Below are 27620 nucleotides of genomic sequence, written 5' to 3' on the forward strand. Positions count from 1 at the left end.
AAAGGAAAAAAACAGGAGTCAAAAAATAGTCATAACCACTATACTCTTTAAAATTCTTAGAACTCTGGCTCAGGAGCATTTTGCTATGTTTCCAGGTTTAATATGGCTATTTTGGTTAGTCAGTTTTGCATGTTACAGCCCAATCCCATCCAAATCAAAACTCTCACATCAGACATTCAAGTCATAAGTCTAATAGCAAAAGAATTTAAGATAAAAAAAATAAATAAGAGGGAATCAATTAGTAGTATAATTTTCTGCCTCCAAACACAAATATCCATTCAAGGTGGTGGATCACATAAAAACCTCAATGGAAAATCATGAAAAGAAAGGTGAGCACGAAGAATTCCCCAAATCTCTGAATGTGCTCTAATAACCAGTTTGTAGATCCACTTCTAAACTAGCTCTGGCACTCTGCATGGAGTCAATTTGATGGTTTTTTGAATGTTGCTCTAGTGCTGTCATTTTCTACTTAAAAAACAGTGGTCCATGCCATTTAACTACTTCAGTTCAGTTCTTTGCTTAAAGTTGCTCAGGCACATCCTGGGCTTCTTTCCTTTTGATACAATCCCTGCCTATTACTTCCATCTATTGCTAATCTCTCTTTTCCCAACCCTTTTCATCTTTTCCCATATTTGGACCACTTGACACAATACCTCTACCCAATACAAGTCTTGCAGAATTCTGACATACTGGAACTTTCAGAAATAAATGGAAGTCTCCTTGCCTAATAATTGTGGACACTTGAAGCTGATTTGGGGAGCAATCATTAAAGAAGACATACCCCATTACGCAATAATGTAAACATCTAAAAAATGCTCTTTTCTTCTTTCCTTCCTATTCTTACATTCATAGTCTATAAACCACCTACCTAATAGGAAATGGATGACTTCACACAATCTCATTTGAAAGATACCTAGAAGTCATCTGGTTCAGCCCATACCAAGAACAAGAATCTCAGTTACAATATCTCTGATAAAGAGATCTTTCACAGTAGCCACATAGTGAAATCTAAGTAGATCACAAGGCTGACATATAAGTCTGATATAGGCTGCTCCTGATCTGAGGAGCTTGCTGGACTTTTTTGTCGACAGGACAAGTTATTTTTCTAGTTTGGTCCTCCTGCTTTGGCTTTGCTTCCTCTTCTTCAGTTTTGATCTTAATGAATTCCATAAGATATCCTCCACCTATAAATTCCTAGACATCCTTTCTGCTAACAGTTCTTCTAATCCTTAGTTCAGGCTTACCATTTGCCTTCTCAGGTAACACTCCCAAGCAGCTAAGTACTACTGAAGTAAATCAGAGAATCATGATGTCTTGGTCCACTAAAAATAATGTTATTTCAAATGGGACCACCCCATCACATTAAAGAACTTTTTGTCATCCTGTACTTGTGACACTCCCTATCCTGGCTACTCAAAACCTAGTCTTCTCTCTCAAGCCCACTACATGCCTTCATCTACTGTTTACTGAAATTAAGGCCATTCCTCCTAAGCTCCTTCACCTTACCTCAGAACCTCTCTCTGTTCCCACCTCCTTGATCTAGACTCAGGGGATAAGGTGGTCTTTCTTGCCAGTGTCCACTCCTTGTGCTACACAGATATTTCTCATTTGATCTTCACAACAATCCTTCAAGGTAAGTACTGTTATTATTCCCATTTTACAGTTGAGGAAACTGAAGTAGAGTTTAAATCATTTGCTCAGGGTCACACAAACTGCTAGTATGTGTCAAACTCAGGTCTTCCAAATTCTAGGTCCAGCATTCTATCCACTACACTACCTAGTTGCCCAAAAGAGGTAGGTAGATGTTTCAAACAAACTTGTGAGTTTGACTTTAATACCTGGCAAAAATCTAGAATATACTAATAAAAAAGAGATTTATGGACACATGGAAAGGGAAATAACCACTATGAGCCAACATGGGTTCATTAAGAAGAAAACACAATCAGAAAAATCTCTTTTCCTTTTTTGACAGGATATTGGACTGAGCAGATAAAAATGTCATGGGCAGAGCATGCCCAGATGTTAGTAAAAACATTTCAGAAAGTCTCTAATAATATATACACACACACACACACACACATATATATATATATATACACACACACACACATATATATATATACACACACACATATTTTATATATATATAAATATGGGAGAGAGAAGAGAGAAATGAGTCAAGGTCAAGAGAAGAAAAGTGGATTCAGAACTGACTTAATGGGATAATGCCATTTTGGCAGAAATCCTTGAGGTATGCTAAAGAACATGTTTGACTGAACATTCATATCAGTGATCTAGATGAATAGACAGGATGCTTAGGATACATAATTAACATGTTGGACAATAGAATTAATTCCCAAGGAGATTTTAATAGGCCATACTCGTAAGTTGAATTTAATGAGGGGAAATTTAATGGGAAGAAATAGAAAGTCCTTTAAGAAATCAACCACAGAAGAATAGGATGGGGAGTCATGGTTAAGACAGCAGTAGATCTGTAAAAGGCCAGTAGGAGTTTTAGTAACATGATCAGATCTCTTGCTTTGGAAGATTTTGGTAATTGTAAAAAAGATGGAATGGGGAAAAAAAAAACTAAAGGAAGAGCAAATAGGAATCCAGCAAGAAGTAATCTAGGCTTTACAAATAAATGGAGAGGTGGCAACAGATACAAATTGTGGAGGAGAATCAGCACAACTTTGAGAAGGAAAATCAGCACAACTTAGGAACTGACTCAATGTGGAGGTTAGGGAGAAAGAGTCTAGAATAACTCTGAGGTTTCAAACAATAAAGACTGGGAGAATGGTGACTTCATTCAATAATTAGGGAAACTTGGAGGATGATGAAAAGGGTATTCACACTGATTATTTAAGTATATGTATCCAGCATGGTCTAATGCTATTTTCTCCCTTCAATCCATCTAAAAAAAAATAGAAGCTTCAATTTAACAACTTACTGACATATATCAGCACTAGACCTCCAGTGCAGGGATTTTAAACTGGGAATCATCAGCCTCCAAAGAAAGCATTTCAAGAGTTTTGTTAATTTTTATGGGGAAAAAAATGGCATTTTAATTTTCACTAATTGAAATTTAACATTTACTTCAATTATACATGACAACAAAACACAAAAAGGATTATTAACCTCTGCTCTAGTATACAAATAGGAAGGGAGAAAATAGAGCAGCTTAGTCTTTATAGGAAGTTTCATTTGGATTGGTAGCTAGACTTTCCTTTTTTAAAATTTATATAAATTGAGGTTTTTTTATACCTAATGCTCTATTTTCACTCTATATGGTATACTCAGACACTTTCTTATTCAATGAACTTAGCCTAATACTGTCAGTCCTCAATTTTCTCTGACATGATATGATACAGAATTCAAAAATGTTTGATTTTGAATAGCATCAAGATTTTTCCTCTAGAAAAGCTATCATCCTAACATTTTGCATTCTTAAAATATGCACAAATTAATGATTAGAAAGGCAACAGAAAGCAATACTCAGTGGAAAGGGAATTTAAGCCTTGCAATTTCTAAATGGACAATAAGAGATAAAAGCTAGTTTTCTGCTCCTAGTTTTACCTGCCTGAAAGCACTGAGGGTGGGGTGGGGGTGCAAATCAAGTAATTTCTCACTATAAGCCATCAAATTTATTTCACTGGCAATACTAATTGGGAAAGCTTTTTTTTTTTTGCTTTATATAGGTAAATACACTTAATTCTGTGAAATAATGAAGTTATTTATGGGATATTTTCTCTATTGTTAGGACTTTAAAGGAAGATAGGTCCACCATCTTATTTCATTTTATATGGAATACACTTGCTGCTAACGTACTTTAAGAATTACTGTCTGCATTCAAAACTTAACATACAGAATCACAGTTTCATACCTCTAGAGGAAGATGTCTAACAATATATTTAAGATCTAACAATGTATATACTGCAAAGTCAAAAAAATAAGCAAAATGCAGAAAATACAAATGAGAAAATCATTCCTCAAAAATTAATCTTGGATACTTTCCAATTAAGTGACTGCTTAAATATAGCACTAAAGGATGGGGACTATGAGGAGATATTAGGATAAAGAAGAAATGGCTGGAGATACAGACTTCTAAATATTCTACATGGACAAGAGTATGTATAACTTTTGTTGGAAGTCCATTTAGGGAGCAGAAGAGGTAGAGCAACTGGATTAGCAGGCAGAAGAATCAGAGAGGTAGAACTATTGGACTATAGCATTATGGAAGTCATGAGAAGTCAGTTTTCAAAAGCTGAAGGAAGATGAAAATCAAAGAAAGCCCACTGGATTTGACAATAAGTGGGTCATTTGGAGTAGTATTAAAAGATGCAAGTTTGAGGTATGAGGGTGTGATGAGAAACCAGAAGCAGTCAATGTAGACCACTCTCAGTCTGGCAATAAAGATGAAGGGATATGACAGATTGAGAGAGTAGTAGGAACAAAGGAAGGTTGTTTTTAGACTAAGAGATGTGAGTTGATTAAGGGATAGAGGCTAGAAAAAAAAAAGGTTAGTAGAACCAAATCCTGGAGCCATTAGGCAGAAAGGTCAAATTTGGCAATAAAGAAGGTTATTCTGTCTCCTGACAACAGAGAATGGGTAACAATAACAAATTCTGGAAGGGTATCCTTTCTCAGTGGTTAAACAAAGGACACTGAAAATATTTTCTCATTTTTTTGATTCAATAAAGCCTCAATGTTCTTGAAGGATTTTGCTGAAGGAAAAAATCCAGGCCTAGAGTAGAAAATATAAAGGTGAAAACTCATACTCTCAAGTTTAATTAATTCTGCTACAGCATATATTATTGTCATTCCATCAAAAACAGAAACAAAGATCTATTTTATGTTTTCCAATACTATTCTCTTCAATCATGTTGCTTGTGCCAATGCCAACTATATAATTATTAGCACATAAAGGAAAACTTGAACTCTCAACACACCTATAACCTAAACTGACCTGTCTGCAACCCAGAGAGACTACATTATCAGAACAGAATACCAAAATTTAATTCTATTTAAAAATCCCAAACTATATTCTTCCTCCTATTTCTTGGGCAAACTACAAGTATAGTTATTTCTTGGTCAAATTTCCAGTGATCAAAATATTTGAACCATAAAAAGAAATACTTTATTTGGGACAACTTGAATCCAACAACAGATCATTAAAAAGAGGTCCAGGGGATGGGGAAAGGTGTCCATGAAGCAAATTACTTCCACAGGAATAGAAATAATTGAAATGAGTTTGAAAAATTCCCAAAATGAGATTTTTCTAAAAGAAAGAAGTAAATATTTCTTCCTTTGAGGCAGGGCGAGCATTCCGAGACACTTCATAAATAAGATTATCTTGCTCTTCAGGAAGAGAGAAGAGACATCCTGTTTTTGATACACAATTAAATACACTATCCTCTGCTGTGACCAAGTGGTGGAGAAATCACTCTTCAACAGTACAATCTAGACATCAAGCAATAAAATCCAAAGGTCTGTTGAATCCACCTTTTCTATTCATATATTGCCTGTGATGGGAGGAAAAAAGTCAAATGTTGTTAAGAACATTCTGATAAGTCTACCATTAGTGGTTGTGTTCATTATATTCTTTAAGATGTGATAAGGCACTACTTAAAATAGTTTAATTCTTCTTCTGAAGAAAAAAAATTACCCAGACTCAGTCTGTTAGATTTATTTAAAATACAAAATTTAAATCATAGCAAAAAAAGACTAATGGAGACAATAGGAAGAGGAGGAAGGAAGGAGATTTTAAGAATATCAAAAGAAAAGTAAAAAACTATGTTAATTTTAAATAAAACTAAGAAAAAAATGTTTAAATAGGAATAGAAGAATTTAACAATGGACTGAGTTGAAGATTAAAGAATCTTCTAATGGCCAAATTAGAATTACAAACTCTAAATCAATCTGAATGTTTCCTTCCTCCTTCATACACTTGATAATAAAAGAAGGTAAAAGCAAGATTTGTATTATTACAATGTGCCTCCACTGAGTACTAGGACACAAAGACCAAAAAGTATTGTGGTCACAAAAAACATGTAAGTCTACTGGCTGTTTGAAAGTTTTTCTTGAAATCAACATATAATCCAATTCATAACAAATAATTTTCCAGGAGATTTTTCATTTTCAAAAATAAAACTAAATGAATGGGACAAAATTTAAAGAGTTGCATTTGGGTTATAGGTGAGGAATGGGGGAAATATGACACATATTTCAATGTGTCAGCAAATGTTCCACTATAAATCATGATACAAATAAGGAAATAGGTCTTGATCAATGACACATGTAAAACCCAATGGAATTGCTCATTGACTTTGGGAGGGGGGTGGGAGGAAGGGAGGGTAAGAACATGAATCATGTAACCATGGAAAAATATTCTTAATTAATTAAACAATTTAAAAAGTCATGATGCAATTCTAATATGTCAGAATTCAAGTAAGAAAGATCACCTCCATCCCCACACCCCTCTACCCCCACCAAACTGGGAACAACTAGGGCATATACTAGTGTACTGGGCCTTAAATTATTCCAAATTTGATTTTCCTGGAAAAAATAGCTTCTTCCCAATATGTAACTTGGAATACTGTTAGTTTAATCATAACAAAACTGGCAACCTATAACATAGATTGGAAAGATATACATACCTGTACTTCCTCTTCTGAGACACATTTATGGCATATGCATTTACAGAGCCATCAACTTTTTTCCCCTGCAAAAACAGAATATGAAGGGAATGCTAAGTTCCTTCACTAACAAGTTTCTTTTTTAACTATGAGCTTTATATTGGATACTGCAGACATCTTCTAGCTGGAGAAAGATTTCTTTGAGACTATGGGTTATTGAAGGACAAAGAATAACAGTGTTTATTACTCTTGGTAGGAATCACTATTCACATAATTTCCCCCTATTTACATCTTTATGCTTTCATTAGAAATATGCTTATAACTCCTATTACTCTTCTATAAGTGAGAAACAATTCTCTTTGTAGGCCAAACTTAAAAGTTAATTTTCATGCTATTGGTAGAGTAAGTCGTAGGAAGGCAATGCATAGGTTTAATATAGTCATTCCCTAAATTATCAGATTAATTTAGAAAACATTATGGCAACATGATTCTTCTAACTTATGCATCATATATCATCTTCAAATTATGGTTGGATTATTTTAATGATTAAACAGTTTTCAGGTTACTGAGTTTTACATATGAGGTACAAGAAAGCACAAACTGTCAAAGCACTGAACTGAGACATCAATTTACTTACCCTTAATATATGTAAAATGCAATTACTTAATATTCTTCTCCATTGTCTACTCTTTTGTTCATTTATGCTTTAAATATCTGTTTGCGTCAGTGATATCTGCTTTAGATTATAAACTCCTAGAACACAGGGATTGTGTCTATTTAGAACAGAACTTTGTATAACATCTACTGTAATACCAGGAATAATACTCATCTGATGTACACTGGCATCAAAGCACCATTTGAAAAAAACATATATATGTTTTTAGGATAATCATACCATATTAGAGAGAATTTATAGGGGAAAAGATAGTTGTCAAGAGTATCTGAAGCCCTGTGAAAGAATAATGTTTTAGGTTTGTTTAGCTTAGTTATAGAGAACTTTTAGAATTAGGACAAAGGGTAGAAGTTGCAGAGGTAGATTTCAGCTTGACATAAGTAGAAACTTCCTACCTATGAGAGCTATCTGGAAGTGGAATGAGGTTCACTATTATTAGAAGTCTTCAAATAAAAACTGTTTGATAACTTGTCAGGATTGTTTAAGAGGAATTCAGATAAAAATCAGATTGTGTAATCTCTAAAGTCTTTCCCTTTTCTATTCAAGGTTCAATACAAAAACCTTCAACGATGCTAAAAAGTACACTGTCTTGATCACATTATCTTTCTGAAAGCATCACTTAATCTCTGAGTGGCTTAAAAGGGAAAAAAAAATACACTTTTAAGGTCTTCCATCAATTAATTAAGTATTCACTATGTACCAGGTATTCTGTCAGGCTTTAATATATTTTATAAAATTGAAACAGTCCCTATTTTCTAAGGCAGTGATGGTGAACCTATGGCACAGGTGCCAAAGTTGGCATGCAGAACACTTTCTGTGGGCACTCAGCTGTGTCCTCTCCACTTCCTCCCAGTTCATTACTAGAAAGGCCAAGGGACTCTCCCTCTCCACCATGCCTGACATTTTTTCAGATCACTCCCCTCCCCCTCTTTATACTTGCTGAGGACATTCCTCACTTCACTGGTCTCTCTGCCCAGTAGCCTAATGGGAGCACTTCTTCCCTCTCCCCTATGTGGGGTAAGAGGGGGGAAGTGGGGTATGCCCAGCACTCGATGGGGGTGGTGGGGGGTGGCAGCACTCCATCTTTAAAAGGTTCACCATCACTGTTCTAGGAGCTTCTCTTCAATCTCATATATATTCCATCTCCTATCTCTGTGCCTTTGCAATCTATCACCCTCTGCCCAGAAGGTGCTCTCTCTTTATCTTTCCAAAATTCTCCATTTGCCCTCTTCTTTTGAAGGTCACAATATTAAAATTATATATCCTAAAAGGATCAAGATAGTGACTGTCTGTCAACCCTCCAGGGCATTCTCCCTCTTTTCTCAAAGAGTTTAACACCATGATCACTATATTCTTTTCCTCTCCAACTCCTACCTTTATACTAGGGGCCCTTTGTACTGCTGCTGCTTCTTCAAACTCTTTAATCTGTCAATTCATCAGTCTATTTAAATCTCATAATCTAATCCTTCATTCCACCTCAGTCACACAGTAAGAAGGTCACCCTGGATTTCAGCATTACACAAAATGTTCCGCTCCTTTAATAAAAAAACAAATATCTCAATAATTCTCTATCTGACCATATGTTCCTATCATTGCATATTTCCTTGTGCTTCACTCTACTAAACCATCTTCTCTGCCCTCATTATAATCTTCCTCATTATAATTCTTCTACTCCTCAGTATTTTCTCAGGCTATAATCCCTGCTGTTTTCACTTTTCATCCTTCCCACTTTCTATCCTATAGTTAACCAATTCAACAACACTTTCCAAACCTCAGCAATGTATTATTCTCATCTGCCTCCTTTACTACTATTTATAATGCTGAATAGAGCTGAAGGAAGTTACACAAGAATACTGCCTGGGAACACTATAAATTCATGTTATCCATCTTCAACTGGGCCCTTACTGCAACATGACAATACTTTTATTCTTCCCTACTTGATTCCCTCTACTCTCATTCTCCACAGAAATCTATCCTTTTAAGAAAGGATTATGACAATGTAACTGCTCCCCTTTTCTCTTCACATTCTCCTGCCCAAAAACCTCAACTTTCATTTACTGAGAAAATTGAGGCCACTTAATGTAATCTCCCTCTTCTCTCATTTTCTTCATCTATCTCAAAACACCCTGACAATATCCTTCACTCAGTTTCTGACTGAGGTGGCACATCTCTCTACTGAGACTAATACCTCTATGAATACCTGATCCTATCCTTTCTGCTCTTCTCCAGAAGTATGCAGCCTCAACAATCACTCCACCTCTCCCTATCTTATTCCTTTTGATTTAAAAACAAACTCAAGTTTTTCCTATCCTTAACTAGACTGTATTCCCCCTTTAAGCTGTCATCCTAGATATTTTCTCTTTTTCTAAGTTAAAAGTTCTTGAAAAAATAAACTCATTTCTTCTCTTCTCAATCACCCCCTAAATGTTTGCAATCTGACTTCTGATCTCTTTACTCAACTGAAGCTACTCTATCCCAAGTTAAAAAGCATCTCTTAACTACGAAGTCAAATAACTTTGTTTTTATCCTATCTGACTTGTCTACTGAATTTGACACTGTGGTTCATCCTCTCTCCTGGATACCATTTCCCTGTCCAGATTTCTTGACACTGTATTTTCCTGGTTCTCTTCTGACCCATATGATTCTCCTTCTCTGTATTGTTTTCTATCTCATCATCCATGTTACTCTCTAACTCCCTAATATCCATATTACTACCTAAGTGGATACTCCCCAAAGCTCTAGCTTGGGTCCTCTTTTCTACCTATGCTCTTCCCTGGCAATTTTATCAGATCCTGTGGGCTTAATTATCATTTACATGCAGATATCTTCCAGGTCTATATAATCATTTCCAGGCTCTTCCCCTGAGCTTTGGGTGTACATCACTATATGCCAATTATAAATTTCAAACTGGATGTTCTGGAGACACTTCAAGCTCATTATATCCAAAATGGAGCTCATTATTATCTCCTTCCTTTAACTAGTATTTCAAGTTCTACCTACCAATATTTCCCCAAACATGGATAGGAAATTATCCATCAGTACATATGCCTAAACAGCGTTTTAGTCTCTTCTGGAGAAGGAGAGGAAAATGAGGGGGAAAACCCTACCATATTGACATCCCAAACACTCACAATTCAGTTAACATATTATGGACCAGAAACTATAAGACAAATCAATTCTGGGAACTAAAAGTACAGTTTTAGTATGTAAAATATAGCTAGAAAGATTTTATAAAGGTTCCTATTATCTACTGTGCCCAATACTTAAAGAAGATGGTACATGAAAGAAGAGTATTATTCTTTGTACTGTAATAGAAATTATACAAAGTATTAAATGGAATTCATGTTCTAATCATTTTAAGACCTATTTATAAGAGAAAAAGAATAACAGACCAAAATCACTGCCTCATATCTGACACCAAATTTAGGACAAACCCAACACTTTGAAACCCCTACATTCTGTCTTAAAATCAATACTATAAATTGGCTACAAGGCAGAAGAATGGTAAAGGCTAGGCAACTGGGGCTAAGTGACTTGCCCAGGGTCACATCGCTGGAAGTGACTTAAGGCCATATTTGAATTTAGGTCCTCACAACTCCAGGTTTGGCACTCTATCACACTGTGCTATCTAGCTGCTCCCTGCTTTATATACAAACATGCTCTGTACCAGCTGTGGTTCATGTTGATAAACCATAATAATAGCTAACATTTATATAGTTTCTCTATTACTAATTTTCAGAACTATGTATGCATATATATTAACTACAAGTATACTGGCAGATGGTAATCCAATTAATCTTCAATTTAAATTGAACTCTATGATAGAGCAATCTCTGCTAAAATGGTAGATATGCTTTATCACATATACACAATATGTCCTATACTATGTTATGAAGAACAATTATAATGCATAATAATAAGATATTATAGCCTATGTTTGTATCAAACTCCAAAAGAAAAAAAGCTCCATGCTTATTGAAGGAATAGGAAAATTCATTTGATTTGTTGAAATGAAATTTACCTAAGTGTAGTACATGACGTAGCCCTTAGTAGATTGACTGTAAAGCTTCTAGCATGTAAAAACTGTAATGTTTTCCATCTATGTATCTCTAACAATGCCTTGTACATCATATGAACTTAAAATCTGTTGAAGCTAACTAACCTAACTTCTAAGGAGGAATGTTGTGAAAATTAATTACAATGTTGAGAAAGTGGTGGTGGTGGTGAGGATGAATGTTACTGTGACAAATAAAGTATTTCATAGTAACATAAATACATTAGTTGTCTAGGATTCCTTATATGCAGGACTATAGTCACTTAAAATGAGCATGTCTAAATAACTCATAGGAAGAAAAGGCCCCCTTCACAGTTGATCTTGGGATTTGGCAGAGAATTAAATATTCTATACCCATTATAGCCATGATTTAGTTTATAAAGCAAAAAAGAAAGTTATTTTAAAAGCCAGAGTATATTCTCTGAATTGATCAATAATTTCTTCATTGGAGATGTCTGATTTTTGAATACTGTACAAAATATTCCACAATGATTTCATGATACCTTCACCTTCATCCTATACCAAAGAATTAAAATCTATCCCCCTAAACCCATTTTAAAGAGTCTTTTTGGTAGAGATTTTAGTTCTAAATCATGTCATGGGAAAAGAGGCAACCATAGGGATGATAAATTCCTTTTTTCTTTCAAAAGTATATGCAAAAAAAAAAAAACTTAGACACTTTGAAGAGTTTTTAATTCTCAAAGTATGAGAAATTCAGATTTTCTTAAACATGTATTAAGTACTTGTATGTTAGCACTGAGAATATAAAAGATCCAAGAGAAATTCCTTCCATACTCAAGGATTTTACCTTATGATAGGTTATGATATGTACATAAATAATGAGGATATAAAGGAAAATGTAGCAAGTGTAAAACAGATCTATATACAAAGTTCTCAAGAAAACTGTGGGAGAAATCACTATAAAGGGGTTAGGGAACAGTTGTGAAGAAAATGAGAGCAGCCTTCATGGAGGGCATGGCACCTAGTCACTGAAGAAAAGAACTTCAAAAGGTAAAGAAAGAAGGTGAAAGAAGAGTATTTCTAGTATAAGGGATGGCTGAACAACGAGAAGAATCGTGGCCAATGGGTTGAAATAAAGTATAGAAGCAAAACAGTATGAATAAGGCTAGAAAGACAAGGTGGCGTCTGAGTAAGGATGGATTTCAAATTGAGGCTGAGGAGAAACATCGAAGGAGAGATTTTTAGCAGGGACTATAAAACCTTTAAGTTAGGGATTGAGGTGTAAATTTGGAAATAACTGCAGAAACATGTATGATATGATAATAATAGGAAGCAACCTATGTCTCCCTTCCTTGGAAAAATCTGCCCTGAGGCTTGCTTGCTCTCTTGTTTGGCAAACTCGTAGCCCAGATCGCTATTTCATTATTTCTGCTTGGCTTGCCTTCTGGATTTAACTAACTACTTCTCACCTCAAGTCCACTTTCAGATTGCCTTTATGTGTGGTCTTCCTCAATCAGAAATCAAGCTCCTTGAGGAAGGAATAGGGACTGTCTTGTTTATTTACTTTTATGCCCCTGGCCCCTTAATGAGGTGTACAATGAGCACATCTTAAATGGTTATATATCTTTACATTGTGTTTTTAAATTTCACAAAATTTTTTGCATGCATTGACTGATTCTTCCACCCTTATGAAATATTATTAGCTACATTTAACAGAAAAGAAAATGGAGTCTTACAGCAATAACATGACTTATCCATGGTCAGTGAAAGAAGAGGGATTTGAAGCCAAATCTTCCTGACTCCAAGTCCAGCATTCTTTTATAACCATATTGATATCACGAAAGAGGACAAATATAATATGAAGAAAGGCTAAAATAGAATAGATCTCTGGGAGGAAATGCATGCTAAAAAAGCAGTAAGAGAATGAAGAACCAGCCAAAGAAGACAAAAAATAATTAGAAAGGTAGGTGGTGAATCATGAGTCACAAATCCAGGAAGAAAGAAAAGGGTATTAAGAAAGGAGGTGATCAACAATGTCAAATACTGGAGGCATGTCAAGAAGACACAAAGAAAGCCAACTAATTTGGTAATATGTGTCTTGGAAAAAGTCATTTCAGTAGGTTGATGGAGATGGAACCACCAATGGAGCAATGAGTCTAAATTATTCTTCCTAGAAGGTTGGCAGTGAAAGGGAAGCTGATTAAAGGATAAACTGAGCATTTAGAAATGGCAAAAACTATTTTGTTTTATATCCCGTATCCCCAAAGGCAAAGGACATGAGAAAAAATTTGGGAAGTAAGCCGGCTAAAAAGGTGTCTGAGAATGGGATTTGGATTTTTGGACCACAGCTTAAAATACAGAAATGTTGGAGGCATACCTCACAAACACTGGTAAAACTGTATTTATCTGGTACAGTACAAATCTAATTAAAAGCATTTTTATATAGGAGGGACTCATAAAGGAGGGAGAAAAAATGCTTATAGCTACAAAGAAGGAAGCATAGCAGTGCTAGGAACTTTGTCCTCTTCTGAACTTTTTTCTTCATGCTTATTGGTTCCTCTATCTTTTGAAGGATGAAAATTATCATTAAAGCAAGTCAAGAAGTGTTGTGTGCTTTTTTTAAGATGTTAAATTATGTTCTACCAAATATATCAATATACTTATTAAAAAATAAATTATAGATTAATAGAAATTATAGTTTCTTGTAGAAGCCTCTTGTTCTTATTTAAATACTAAAATGTTTGCAGTTGCTGATTAAGTTCCTAATAAGAAAATTTGGTTTAAGAAGAATGAAAAAATTCTATTCTAGATGTTTCTATCAGGAAGGAACTTGCCAGCTAAGGTGGAAATGTTGGACACTTTGAGAAGGGAGTAAGAATTTATTAAATTCCTACTATGTCCCATGCACTGTGTTAAGTGTCTATCTGATTCTCACAACAAACATGGGGTAGATGCTACTATTGTCCTTACTTTACAGTTAATGAAATTGATGCAGACAGAGCTTAACTCAGGGTTGTAGAGCTAGTAAGTGTCTGAAGCTGGATCTGAACTAAAGTTTTTCTGAGTTCAGGACTATTCTTCTATCCATTTGGCCACTCAGCTGCCAACCATTCCCTTTTAGACTGACCGAAGAAAGTAAAGTTGAGGTTTTATATGTACACTAGAATTTGGGAAAGCAGTTCTCAAAGAGTATACAGGAAGAATAGGCTGGATGACCAGCTGCTGTCAGTTATAACACAGGGATATTTTTCAGGTATGAGTTAAGTCTTGATGGGCCCTCAAGTCCATTCCATCTCTAAAATTCTATGATGCAGACTGATGAGCAAAGTCAAAGGAACTGGAATTGACAGAATCATGGATACTAGTATAGAGGTTAACTTTGGCAAAGAGAATGACTACCTCTTCCTGTGAGACTACAAGCTGAAACAAATGTGCCAAATATCTGAAAAGAAACAAAACAGAGAACATAAGGAAACTAAAAGGGATAAAAAAAACAAGCAGGACCATTTTGAAAGTTTTTGTATTAAAGTTATGATATATAAGATCTACAGTTTTATGTATTATCTCCTGTTTTTTGATGTCCTTGGGGTATCATATGTCTGCCTAGCAGTGAAATCTCCAAGTCAAAGGATATGGACATTTTATTACTGTTTAGTATAATTCAAAATCACTTTCAATAATTGCATAATAATTCCCAGTTCCACTAATAGTGGATTACTAGCAAATTAAGTTTGTTTTTTAAAAAAGCCAGCTCAGCTGTTGGTCATCAAGAAAAATAAGGTGTGATCATTTATCTTATTGTGCCACATTCTTAGATTACAACTTAAAATACATTATTTTAGATGTTTTTCAAAAAATAAAAACAGAATGTTTTATTAAGGGATGAACCATAAATATTCTTAAAACTTTCTATAAAGCAGAAGTCTTCACAAGTGTGCAAAATTATAAATAATATGACAGCATGTTATAAAAAGCATTCCACTAAGGAGACCTGAATTCAATGGATTCAAATCCTGCCCTTCATCCTTACTAGTTGTGTGATTCTAGCAAAATCACTGAACTTATGCTATTTTCTCATTTGTAAATCAGAAGTAGCAATGCAATACTTGTAGTGACTGTCTCACAAAGTTTTTGTCAGCTTCTGTTTAAATGTCTGGTATTATTGTACACATCCATATATTTAGCATGGGGGGAGGGGAGTGCTGTGTGTATGGATGGAGGGAAAAAAGTACCCATTTACTGAAACAGCTTTTTAAAATTCTTTCTCCTTTCCCAATTTTAGTTATAAAAATAGATAAGCTTCTCAAAATCTATATGGCATTAAAAGAACATGCAAAAATGGTAAAACTGCTCTGACCCAATTAAAATTGGACTTCAGAGAAGTTTTTCTTACTTTTGTAGTGTCAAAGGAAGCAAATCCCATTAATTTCATCATTTCAATTTCTTCTTCTGTTTTGCCTTCCAAGTCTTCTTCTATAAAAACAAACAAATGATTTTTAAACCTTTTTCTTTATAGCAGATAAATAGAATATAAGGTACCAACAGATTGATCTTCATTCCACCATTTTATAACAAAGCCCAGCACAACAAAAAAGTCTATCCATTTCCAAAAGACATACAGATAGAAGAATATCCATACAAGTCTTGTCATATTTGAAAGGCTGTCAAATAAAGAGAAATTAAAACTTTTTTTTTTTGTAGCCTGAAGGCAAAAATACAATCAGTGTTGGAAGTTACCAAGGGTTGATTTTTGGTTCCAAACAAAGAAAGGAATACCTAATAATTAGAATTGTCCAACAATTGTATGGACTACTCTGTTAAAGATCGAGCTTTCCAGTTCCAAAATATATAAGCAGAGGTTGTCGGGGATACTATATAGGGGAGTCCTGCATGGGAAGAGAAACTGGATTAGATAAATTCTAGGGTCCTAACTCTAAGATCCTAGAAGCCTGTGACTATAAATTGTGAGACAAGAAAATCTATGTACAATGTTGCTTTTCTTGGATCAGAGGGCTAAAAAGAGCTTGCCCCATAATATAATGCAGCAATGTCTATAAAAAAAAAACCCAATCTGATAGGAATTGCATTACTTCTCTCTAATATTTTTAGGTCATAAAGTAATAGTAGCCAAAGTTTACAAAATCATACAAGAAATCCTTCTAAAATATCTCTGACCTACCTCCAAATAAGGGTCATTTGAAATTGTTATGCACCTTTACAAGAACTAAGATGTATTTAAAGCTATTTTTAAAAAAGCAACAAGCACACAAAGTAAGATTAAAATTTTCAGACTGTTTCAACAAACATTTTAACTAAGTAAGGTTGAATGTATGTTATGTTTCTGTAACATTACCAGTAATTTGCCGTTCTTTACTTTTTGTTTCTTTAGTTTCTTTCTTCTCATCATCCCTCCTTTCTTTCAGCCGGGAAGGGGAAGGAGAGGAAGATCGGTGCCTTCTTGGAGATCTAGCATCAAATAAGTATAAACTTTAGAGACAAAAATATGTTGCAATAATACAAATACAGTAATACAAATCAACACAAGTTGACCACAAGGGACTAAAAAGAAGACTGTAGGAAAACAAAAATCGCTGTCCACTACCTATCAAGCTGTGAATTTTTACACAAATTAAACAGTTTACTGTTTTTTCTTACTGCTATCAGTTTCACTTCACTGGTAATGTATATAAAAGGGCAAGTGCTCAGGTGATAAAAAGTTTAGTTAAGAGAACAGTCTACAGAGCTTGTCCATCAGTATTTCTACCTTGAACAAATTGTTATAGATGGACAAACTGGGCCCAGAGTTGAATGAGAAGAGAGTGAGCTAAATGGCCATCAAGAAATTGTAAAGTTCTTATACAGATCCTAAGTTTCACATGAAAGGAAAGGCCATCTTGTTAAATATTAATAACTTATATTTCCTTACAGCAGTAAGATAAAGAATACAAGTTTCCAAAAAATTAAAAATCAGTATCACATAGAGGGCAACGAAGTACATATGTACAGATTTCAATATATAACCAAATAAAAATTCCAAAAATAATTAAGAGTTGGGGCAGCTGGGTAGCTCAGTGGATTGAGAGCCAGGCCTAGAGACAGGAGGTCCTAGGCTCAAATCTGGCCTTCCTAGCTGTGTGACCCTGGGCAAGTCACTTAAGCCCCATTGCTTAGCCCTTACCACTCTTCTGCCTTGGAACCAATATACAGTATTGATTCTAAGAGAGAAGGTAAGAGTTTAAAAAAAAAAAGAATAAGAGCAAAAAATGTCATAGAATTGTATGAAGGAAGAGATGGGCTGATCACATGAGAGAACAGGGGTTACACTACTATTTGCCCTATAAAGAGCTGGACCTTGAACTGATGCAGGAGTAGAACAGTTTATATAATAACATTATAAAGACAACTTTGAAAGACCTGAACTCTAATTCTCTAACAACTGTGACCAATTTGGAAGGATGTTTGGCATAATAATATATATATATAACCCAGATCAAATTGCTTACCGACTCCAAGAAGGGAGAGAGAAGGAAGGAAGACAATTAGGATCTTATAATTTCGGAAAACATATGCTAAAAATTGCTATTACATATAATTGGGAAAATAAAATACCTTAAAAAAAGATGAGCAAAAAAAGAAAAAAAGAAAAAAGCAATAAACATTTATTATCTACTATATAACAGGCACTGTGCTATAAGAAGAAAGGAACAAGACAGGAACTCTGATCAATACAGTGACCAACCACAATTACAGAGAATTCATGATGGAACATGGTTCCACATAAATTTTTTTTTAAACATAGTCAATGAAGGAATTTGTTTTGCTTGACTCTTCTCTTTTGTAACATGGGTTTTATTTTTCTTACATTTTCAATGAGACTTAGTTAGAATGGGGAGATATCAGAGAGAAAGGAGTATCTTCATGAAAAAATTGAAATATGTTCTTCAAAAATTAGTGGACCTACGTCCTAGGTTCAAATTTGACCTCAAGACACTTCCTAGCTGTGTGACCTTGGGCAAGTCACTTAATTCCCATTGCCTAGCCCTTATCACTTTTCTGCTTACATAGTAATGGTTCTAAGACAGAAGATATGGGTTTAAAAATTAGTGGACCTCCAGTGGTGATTTTATGGGAGATAGAGTCCCACAAAATTCACAGGCATGATTGGTTTTTGCTATGCATCACTACAGGGAACTTTTGAACTGAATGAAATCACAGATCCATGTAAGTTTTTTTTTGTTTTTTAAATAACCCTTACCTTCCATCTTAGAATGTACATTAAATATTGCTTTGCTAGCAGGAAAGGAATTAAGTTATAGACAACTGGGATTAACTGATTTGCCCAGGGTCACATAGCTAGGAAGTATCTGAGGTCAGATTTGAATCCACGATCTCCTGTCTCTAGGCCTGGCTCTCAATTCATTGAGCCACCAAGGTGTCCCCATTTAAGAATTAAAATGAGATCTAATGTCTCATGAACTCATAGTCTAGTAGGATAATATAATAATAATAAAAAAAAACATCACAGATTAGAACACAAAATGTTACAGTCAATTCCTGATGAGTGCAAATTAATGACTCATATGAAGAATATCATTATTCAAATTCATACTGGCTATTTTGCTATTACCATTGGGCTGGAACCAATGAACATTTTATATATAATTTCATTGAATATGAATTCAGATACATGCGACCATTTTACAGGATTCATTTTCCACACTAATTGGAACTTAGCTATATGTAGATATATAAAGAAAACACAACTATCTTACTCTTTCTTTAGGAGCTCACATTCTGGAATGCATACCTGAATAAGCTGTTGACATAGTTAGATCTCAGGAAATTCCCAAACAAGATCACAGACATTAGTAAAATTAGTTTTACTGCTTTAATGCCACTTTGGCTCCTTACCTGGACCTTCTCCTGTGTGGAGATCGAGAACGACTCCTCCTCCTATCTCTCTCTCTGGATCGGGACCGTTCTCGACGCCTTCTCTCTCTCTCTCTTGATGTAGAACGGGATCGCCTACGCTCTAACAGAACAGAAAATGAGAAATAAAAAAGACTTTTGAGATCATCTAATTCAAGCCTCTCATTTTATTAAGGATGAAAACAAAATCCTAAAACTGATTTCTTCAAAATCATACTGCTACTTAATGGCAAAACAGCCCAAGTCCTCTGATCACCAATTCCAGATTCTTTATATTTATACTGCCTTCCTCAGATGATAACCAAGACTATGTCTTTTGGATATCATATTCCCGACTAGCTGCCAATAAAATGGCATTATCCCTTCCCAGTCATTCTATCAAAATTGGATTCATGGTCTCTCACTCTTCCCTACATACTATGCCAAGAGGAAGTAAGCATATTTCTTGCTTCTTATTGTCACAGAAGACCCTCCCTTTGCTGCCATCATTCAGCAATCTAATATTCTTTGACATTTATTTCACACTACTTTGTTACTCTATCCAAATTGTGATTGGTGTTATCTATTGATTCCTAGACCAATTTCCTTTCTTTCTAAAAGAGTTTAGTATCTGGCTTACATAATAATTCTTTAACCACTGCCCTCATACTTATGGTATTTGTGTGTGCTGATGCCTTACCTGAACCTCCCAAGTCATCCCATTAATTACCATGATCGGTACTTTCATTCCACCTTAGCCACACAAAGGACTGGCCATACTGATAACTTCACTCATCATTTTCATCTTCTTAATCCCGAATTATGAAATTATTTTCAGAGGCCACACCATCCTGTCCTTCCATCTCTCCCTGTGTCTCTTTATTCCTCCTAAATATATTTATTCACTTCCTGATCCCTAGTCACTCTATCCCAATGATGATGAACCTTTTAGAGACTAAAGGCCCAAATTGCAACCCTCATGACACATGTGAGTCCTCCACCTTATCCCAGAAAGGGAAGGGAGGAAGTGCTCCCATTAGGCTGCTGGGCAGAGGGGTAGGTGATGTGAGAAATGTCCTCAGGGGACTTGGAGAGGAGGGCGGGAGCACCTCCCTTCCCCCCCCCCCACATGTGTGCCATAGGTTCACCAACATGGCTACATTTCTTCTAGCTTTTACAATCTTATTCCTCCTCTGAAACCACTTTCCTACCTCAAAAACTTTACTTTATAATTAACTTGTTCAATTTATAGTCTTTCCTTAAATTCTGTGGAATAATCCCCACCTAATCCCACCCCGACCTCATCACTACTCATTCCTTTTTAAACACCATCTACTTCTCTAATGCTTCTCATGCTGAGAACCACTACTATTCAGGTTCATTATACATTTACAATTATGTAACTTCAGCTGGTCTTTGCTACCATGCCACAATATTTAATTCATCTTGGATTGTCTTTTTATGACATTTTTTTACATCTATTCCAAACCTTTACTTTCACATTGTCACATATACCACTTTCTCTCTTCCCCAAAAGAAGATACCATGCCTTCTGTTGTGCCCACCATCCCATATCATTTCCCTCACCCCTCAAAGCATTCCCCTCCAGGAATTTCCCATTTCATTCACATTCGCTCTCTAACCTAATTTCACTTTATTTATGGACTTTCCCTGCCATCTGTACATGCCCAGATCTTTTATATCCTTAAATAAAAACCAAAACACTCTTCAGAACCAAGAAAACAATACAAAATATAACATTGTAAATAGAAATAAAAACAAAATCTAAACTGAATATAGCAAAATTATAATGATCAAAATGATGATCAAGAATATAAGAAGGCACTTTCTTCTGCTTCTTTACAGAAGTTGAGGCCTATGGGTGTTGAACATAGCAAATGTAAGATTTTTCCAGTGTGTTAGTTTTGCCATAGTTTGGGAGTTGTTTTTTTTTGTTGTTGTTGTTATAAAGGATAGCTCCTTGGGAAGATGAGGGAGGAGCTAATGGGAAGGGTACACTGAGAAATGTGATGACTTATGAATAAGAGGTCAAAAAATGTATTTAGGAAAAACGAAAAGGCCTTTTGCTTTATCCTGCCACTCCTGCCAGGATATCCTGATATCCTATATCACTCTTCCTTTTCATAGTTACAAAACTTAAAAGACACCGAAACTTATGCTTCTATTCCGCCACCTCTCTTCTGTATCTAGGTTCTCGCTATACTTCTTAACTGAAATAATTTTTTCCCCTAAAGTTATCAATGCTCTTAACTGCTAAATTCAACATCCTTTTTCAATCCTAATCTTTTTTGTTGGTTCTGAGAATAGGCACAGTTTTATTTTTTGTTTCTGGCACATAGTTTGCACTTAAAAAGAGCAACTAGAATACTTTTAATATATGTAATATATAGAACTTATAGAATATATGGAATGTTACTTATGGCATATAACATACACAATAACATATATTATAGACATTTGTTATTGTCATAATATGATATATAGAAACTTTTCCTTTTTCTTTGACCTCTCTGGAATATAAGCCTAGTAGTGGTATGACTGGGCCAAAGGATATGCTTATATTTTCTTTACTATATAGTCTGTTGGTTTCCTTCATAAAGTCAATCATCAGTTTCTTCTGCTAGATCATCATCCATCTCATGCCCATGCATAAGCATAGCTCAGGACTTTGTTCTGACCCCCTCACTCCCCTTTTCTATATTCTCTCTTGGTAACTTAAGTTCCAGATGACTTCCAGTTTACATAACCTATCCCCACTGTTCTCTAAGGACAAAATCTGCATCTTCTATTGACTGCTGGCCATCTACACCAAGATGCCTCGTCCAACACAGAATTCATTATCTTCCCCCTCAAAACCCACCCTTCCTCCTAACTTCCCATGTTCAAGGTACCACCATCCTTTCTAATCACTCAAGTTTACAACTCAGACTCATTCTTGAGAATGTGTAGCATAATGGATAAAGTGCTGGACAAATCAAGAAATCCTATGATTGAATCCTACCTCAGATACTTACCAGTTATGTGACCTTGGATGTCACTTAACCTTTCTGAGTCTGTTTCTTCATCTGTAAAATGAAGAAGCTGAACTTGGTGACCTCTATGGTCTCTTCCAGCTCAAGCTGTATGACCTTTCTTCTCTCTTATCACCCATAACTGATTAGAAGTCAAATCCTATAAATTGATTCTCCAAATCTTTTGCATTTCTTCCCATCTACCTAGTTATAAGGCACAAACCTAGTTCAAGTTGTCATCACTTCTTCCTTGCCTAGATTACTACAATAATTTCCTACTTGGTCTCCCTATTTTCAGTCTATTCTCTAATTCACACAGTTGTTAAACTGATATCCCTAAAGCACTGATTTAACCATATTCTTCTCCTACTTAAGAAACTTCAGTAAATGCTTGTCTATTGTCCCACATGCCTCCTGGTATCCAAAAAAACTGGCCTCTGATCTGGACTGAGGTCAAGCCTGTCCAACCAGGAAGACCCAGAAAAAGTGATGTCACTGATTTCTAGATCAAGGAAGTTTGTGGCCTCTTAACTGGGAAGCAGAGAGGTCTCTTGCTCCTGGCTGGGCAGTTTGAGGTACTTTTCCTAGGGAACAGGGACATGTAAGTGAAGAGCTCTGGTTAGCTAAGCAATCAGCCTAGTGATTATGTGCCTTTTCTCTCTCTCCAACTCTCTTTTCACTATTTAATAAATAATTATAATTTTTTTACAGTGATTCCCTACTGTCTCTACAAACTATGTTTAGCATTTAAATCCCTTCACAATCTGCTTCAAACATAACTTTGAGGACTGATTTCATGATACTCCCTCTCAAACATTCCATGTTCCAGCCCAATTAACCTATTTGTTCCTGTCTATACATGAATTTCTACTTCTGTCCTCAGTGCTTATGAACCAGCTGCCCTCAAGCATGTAATTCCCACTTTTCTCCTCATTTCCACCTCTTGGAATCCCAGCTCATATCAGGGCTTTGTTCAAGTACCACTTCTAATATAAGACCTTTTTCAATCTCCCAGTTTTTAGTAGTTTCCATCCTCTGCCTGTCCCTCTGCCACCCCCATTTACTTTGCATTTGTTTATTTGTGAACATATTTGTCCTTAGTAGAATATAAGCACTTTGATAGACTATTTCATTTGTGTTTTTGTCCCTAGAGTATAAAGCTTTGTAATAGGCATGTAGTAAATGCTTGTTGAATTAGATTGAATTCATCCCTTTATATTTAGTTCCTGGAACAATCAATTGCAAAATCATGGCTTAGAAGATGGGGAGCTTTGGCCACTTCTTCCCCAAGTGAGGACTTGATAATCTTCAAAATGTGAAAAATGACAAAGTATCAAGGGCTAGCACTGAATGTTTTTCCTTCTCCCTCAAAATTTCATTATCCTTTAAAGTTCATCTTCCATGGAAACTTCCATGATTGTTCTCCTCTGAACAACTATAGCATTTTAAAAAATTACTCATTTGGAACTAAGCACAGACTGTCTCTTATTATTAATTAGGTTTTTATTCATGGGGCTCATAATCTCTCTAACTAAACTCCAAGAAATCAGAAGGACAGAGATCAAACCTTATTCAAAATAATAAACAGTAATTAAGAACTTATTGTGTCCAGAATGCTGTTCTAGGAATTAGGGGAGAAATAAGGTTTAGGCTAGATATAGTACTTTCCTTTATAGAACTCACAGTCTAGTATGAAGAAGATAGAAAAAATATACACTATATTTTGAGATAAATGCATTAACACTTTATATCTCTTTATGTAAGGTCCAAAGAAGTCAAAAAAGGATTTATGGAAGAGGAAGCATCTCAATTAGCTTTAAAAAGAAAATTAGGAGTTTGACCTGTGCAATAGTAGTTACAATCCTCATCTTGGGAGTCAGGAAAACAAAGAGTTTGAATCCAGCTTCAAATACTATTCTTTTTTTAAACCTTACTTCTTAGAATGATTACTGTGTACTAGTTCCATAGCAAAACGGTAAGGGCTTGGCAATGGGAGTTAAGTGATTTGCCCAGGGTCCCACAGCTAGGGAGTATCTGAGGTCATATTTGAACTCAGAACCTCCATCTCTAGGCCTGGCTCTCAATCCACTGAACCAGCTACCCCCTCCCCACCGTCTGGTCTTAGGCAAGTCAAATTTCTCTTTGTCTCAATTTCCTTAGTTTGTCTGGAACACAGATTAAGTATAAGAATGAAATTCTTATAGAATGAAATTTGGCAGGAAAGGTAGTATCAGACTGTCAATGTTCTTCAATGTCAGGATAAAGCATTTGAATTTTACTTGAGGGGTCAATGAAAAATTCTGAGCAAAAGGGTATGTCCAGACTCTGGTTCATTAACAAGATCTTCCTCTGTTATCTTTTCTCCACTCACAGAAATTTTATCCTATAGTTTGGGTCCTCATCACTTTTCACCTGGACTAATGCTGTAACTGTCTAATTCTCTCTGATTCTAGTGACTGCCTTCTCACCTCCATTCATAACATGGCTGCCTACTGGATATTCAAAAAACACAGAAGGAAACTATGTCATTCAAGTATTCAAAAATCTTGAGTGGTTCCCTATAATAAAATACCAACTTTTAGCTTGGCATTTAAAGGACTCCAAATCTGGCTCCCAATCACCCTTCCAGTTTTATTTTTAAATTATTTCCCTTCCCACAATTTCTAGACCAACAGATCTAATACTTGTTCTCCATACAAAACATTTTATTTCCCACCTCTATGCCTTTGCTTACATAGTGTTTCATATCTAGAATGTACCTCCTCATACTTGCCTCTACATCTCTAGATTCCTTCAAAACACAGCTCAGGTGACAAATCCTTCTAGAGGCCTTTCCTGAATCTCAGTTATTGTATACTTTCCCTCTTGAATGGACACCCCTAGTAGAATAGAAGTTCTTTGTGGGCAGACACTTATCTATTTTTTCCCTTTGTTTCTTCAATATAGCACAGTCCACTGGACAAAGTAGATGCTTAATTAATACTTACTGAATTCAGTTATGGAAGTGGAATAACCACTGATTATATGGCCCTCCCTCTGAATCTCTTACTGTGCAAGGGCTTTCTAATGGTGAAGAAAGAATACTGGCCATACAGGGTTATAGTTTTTGCTCTGACACTTAGTAGTTATGTAAAAAAATGGGGTGGGGGCTAAAATAGTTTTCTCTCTCTGCCCTCAAGTTTTCCATACAGAGTTAAAAAAAAAAAAAACAAGACCTGCACTATCTGTTTTAGGACCATGATTTAGATCTGGAAGAGCTCTTCAAGGTACACTCAAATCATTGTAAAGATAGTAAAACTAAGCCCACTAAGATCGAACAATGGGAAACCAAAATTTTAATTCAGACTTTGTAAATGTTAAAGTACTATTTAAGTTTGAGCTATTATTATCATCATCAAATGTTGATTTGGAAAAGAAAGGGCTGCTGTTGATTATTACAGAAAAAAACTCTGGTCTGGGAATCAAAAAGCCTTTGTTTTAAACTCCATTTGGCAGCTGAGCAGAGAATGAATTAGACTGGGACACATTTGAGGTAGGGAGACCAATTAGGAGGAGGTTGCGATAACCTAGAAGAGATGCAGGGGACAGTAGTGTCAGTGAAACCCAGAGATGAGAAAAAAGATGGTCAAAAATGTAAATGCAGACGTCAAGAAAAATTACAACTGAGAAAAGGTTATCAGATTTGGCCATTGAGAGATTATTGGTAATTTTGGAGAAAGCAGTTTCAGTTAAACAATGAGGTCAGATGCCATACTTCAGTTTAAAAAGTATAAGAAGGGAGTTCCCATCTAATCGCCTCAATTTTCTCAGCAGAGGTAAGGAGGTCCTAAGCTGAGAGACAGATAGGAGAGGATTGTGTGAGAGTTCTAAGAAGGGAAAAGAAATAGCTTCCACAGAGACTAAAATAGTGATTGGGAAATAATGAAAGGACTGAGTTTGGGTTGGATAACATTAATGTATAAAAATATAGCACAGCCTCCCAGTTGTTCCACTAACAAGCCACTTCATCTCTCACTCTCCTAGTCTCCGCCTCTCGGTTTCCCTGCCTTCTATTCTAACTCCTCTAAATTCGAGGGCCTTCCCTCTGTGAATAATTTCCTATTTTTCATTTATATAGCTTGTTCGCATGTATTTATTTGCCAGTGGTGACCCCCGCCAAACTGTGAGCTCGAGGGAAGGGAGTCTTTTGCCTCTTCTGGGAATCCCCAGCGTTCAGGCCAGTGCTGGGCACACCGGAACTCAAACTTAACCAACCTTCCCCACAGACTCCAAGGCCGGCGGTCCCGGACAACACCCCGATCCTATTCTCAACAGAAATAAACAATCATTCCCGGTTGCCAGGCCCCGGAGCGCAGGCCCAGCAGCTCCGAGGGGCCCGGGTCTGAGGTAGGCGGGGTTTCGCCGCCGTGGCTGCGGTCTAGGCCCAGGCCTTTCCCGCGAGAGACTGCTCAGGCATCATCGTCTGGAAGGAAGAGGGGACAGACCCACAGCAGAGGGACGGTCGCTCGTTCCTCCCTCTAACTCACTCACCCCTCCGAGGGGAACGGCTCCTGCTTCGGCCCATGATCCTCCCCTAGTGGGGGGGAGGGAGGGCCGCCGCCGCCGCCGCTGACGACGAGGCAAAAAAGCGAAAACTCCAAGCAGAAGCAGAGAATACAAGCACTTCCGCTGGGGCTGTGTCCTGGGCCCGGAAGTCCAGGGTCCAACCTTCTATTTAAACTTCCGCTTCCGGTTCAGCCACCTTTTTCCAGAGAGCCTCTGGTCTCTTAGGGGCCAGTTGGGGTTCGGAAGGAAACTAATAAGCGGTATTCTCTACCCTGGGTTCTCAGAGCCCGCCAGGAGGGAGGCGTACCTTCGCTTGAAGCTTGGTAGAGGGAACATTCAGAGGACATGAAAGCTAACTCCAAGGCGATGAACAGTCCAAAAGGAGATTACTTGGTCTCCAGGGTGGAAGCAGGGGCACTGAGGAAGTCATGTCAATAGAGCAAACATTTATTAAGCACTTACTAGATGCCTGGCACTGTACTAAAAATGAAAGGCAAAAGCCAGGCCCTGCTTTCAAGGATCTCACAATCTAATGGGGAGACAATTCACAAACAGCACTGTACAATCAATAGCAAGTCTCTATTATATGGCAGTCACTGTGCTAAGTGCTGGGCTATAAGAAGTGAAAGACAGTCCCTGTCTTCAAGAAGCTCTGACCTAATGGGAAAAAACCTGCAAGAAGATATTAAAAAACAACAACAAAACCCCCCCAATATATAGAATGAATAGGAAACAGTTAAAAAGGAAAGGCACTGGAATTAAGGGGGCTGGGTGGGTAAAAGGTTTCTGTAAAAGATGGGAATTTATTTTGG

The 27620-nt window shown here is 36.3% G+C and overlaps 1 protein-coding gene across 2 annotated transcripts; it reads right to left on the reverse strand.

The window, feature by feature from the left end:
* Nucleotides 1–5114: 5114 nt before the first annotated feature.
* Nucleotides 5115–26972, reverse strand: SNRNP27 (small nuclear ribonucleoprotein U4/U6.U5 subunit 27). Of its 2 annotated transcripts, none has more exons than XM_001372563.5 (6): nucleotides 26794–26972; nucleotides 19235–19355; nucleotides 16677–16789; nucleotides 15717–15796; nucleotides 6657–6721; nucleotides 5115–5522 (listed from the first exon to the last, which is right to left on the reverse strand). In XM_001372563.5, the coding sequence occupies exons 1-6, from the start codon at nucleotides 26825–26827 to the stop codon at nucleotides 5468–5470; spliced, it is 468 nt and encodes a 155-aa protein (XP_001372600.4). In that variant the 5' UTR covers nucleotides 26828–26972; the 3' UTR covers nucleotides 5115–5467. The 2 variants fall into 2 exon arrangements, with proteins under 2 accessions (XP_001372600.4, XP_056669458.1); XM_056813480.1 differs by having other exon boundaries at nucleotides 16698–16789; nucleotides 26794–26955.
* Between the last annotated feature and the right edge of the window lie 648 nt (nucleotides 26973–27620).

This window comes from Monodelphis domestica, chromosome 1 (genome assembly GCF_027887165.1).
Source record: "Monodelphis domestica isolate mMonDom1 chromosome 1, mMonDom1.pri, whole genome shotgun sequence".
NCBI lineage: Eukaryota > Metazoa > Chordata > Mammalia > Didelphimorphia > Didelphidae > Monodelphis > Monodelphis domestica.

Bases quoted from the DNA above. Each gene is read 5' to 3' on its own strand.
- SNRNP27 (XM_001372563.5), bottom strand. From the start codon at position 26,827: ATGGGCCGAAGCAGGAGCCGTTCCCCTCGGAGGG. The intron at 19,356-26,793 runs GTGAGTGAGTTA...CTGTTCTGTTAG, and splicing joins GAGCCGTTCCCCTCGGAGGG to AGCGTAGGCGATCCCGTTCT. The intron at 16,790-19,234 runs GTAAGGAGCCAA...ATTTGATGCTAG, and splicing joins CCACACAGGAGAAGGTCCAG to ATCTCCAAGAAGGCACCGAT.